This window comes from Cucurbita moschata, unplaced genomic scaffold (assembly GCF_002738365.1).
Source record: "Cucurbita moschata cultivar Rifu unplaced genomic scaffold, Cmos_1.0 Cmo_Scf01710, whole genome shotgun sequence".
Taxonomy (NCBI): Eukaryota; Viridiplantae; Streptophyta; class Magnoliopsida; order Cucurbitales; family Cucurbitaceae; genus Cucurbita; species Cucurbita moschata.
The window spans coordinates 1-1131 of record NW_019270225.1 but is presented as its reverse complement, the minus strand read 5'-3'; the positions used below and the strand labels follow the sequence as shown (position 1 = coordinate 1131).

At 39.9% G+C, this 1131-nt stretch overlaps 1 protein-coding gene across 1 annotated transcript; it reads right to left on the bottom strand.

Annotated features, from left to right (window-relative positions):
- Positions 1-29: 29 nt before the first annotated feature.
- Positions 30-447, bottom strand: LOC111440729 (pectinesterase inhibitor-like; the record flags this gene model as incomplete). Its single annotated transcript, XM_023077598.1, has 1 exon — positions 30-447. A coding segment is annotated over exon 1 (418 nt), but the record flags the coding sequence as incomplete, so codon positions are not given.
- Positions 448-1131: the final 684 nt, after the last annotated feature.

Genomic DNA, 1131 nt, shown 5'->3' with positions numbered 1-1131 from the left:
CTTCGGCGGCTGCATGAAGCTGTCCAGACAGTCTCTGGCCTCCCTCATGGCTATAGACGCCATAGTGTTGACGCCATTATAGTCACCTTTCCCCAAGTAGTTCTTCCCATCCACGATGTCGTCAACGACATTGTTGTAGTGTTTAGCACAGGTGGCATAGCGCTCCTTAAGCTTGGGATCGGCTGCATTGGACTCCAAGGACTGGGCGAGGACACGACTTTGAGTAGCCTTGTTGTTGGCAAGGTCGAGGGTGAAGATGGCCAGCCCTTTTAGGTCTGTGGTGCCAGAAGAATTCAACACGTTAAAGCAAAAAGATGGGTTTCTAGTTTTCTTGCAGATGGTGGAAACGATGTCGTTCTCGGAAGCTGCATGCATGGGCACCATCCCATTGAAGAACAGAACCGAAAGGACAATGGAAGAGACTGCAAGAAAACTAGAAGATGCCATTTTTTATTTTTCTGCCTGTTTTGCTCAATTAATTCATAGGAAGGGTTTACATATTTATACACTCACAAATGTTCCTTTTAATAGCTTTTCACGTTAGAATTTGAAGTAAAACTAAAAAACCAACCAAAATAGACGGGATAGGTTACCTTTTTTCTCTCCAAACCCAATCACAAACTTGACTTGGTTATTATATCCCTCTAGTTCGACTGTGCTTAAACTAATAATATTTATTTTACAAAAAAAACTCAACCTTTATTCATGTAATATTGAACAATATGTTGTTGACATGCCAGAAGATCATATTCAATAAATAACCTAATACGTCGACAAATATTTGTTTTGCCCATGTTTTTTGTTGCCATCTCGAAAAGTAGTCCTTGCCATCATTGTGTGTTTTGACGTGAAAAATGTGAGTCAATCAACTCGACTTGGTTAAAATCATGGATGTGGGAATCATGCATTGAGAAGTTAGTAAGTCAATAAGCTCGACTTGGTTAAAATCATGGAATGTTGAGAAATTAGTAATCATGGAACATTTCGGGGCAGTCACGAGATTACCCAGACCAACCTCGGTCCACAATTTCCTGCAAATTTGTTAGAGGCATCATAAACGTGAAGATAATATAGTGTGTATGGCAAAAGGTATATATAGAGACATCATGCATCATAGAACATGAAAGTAAT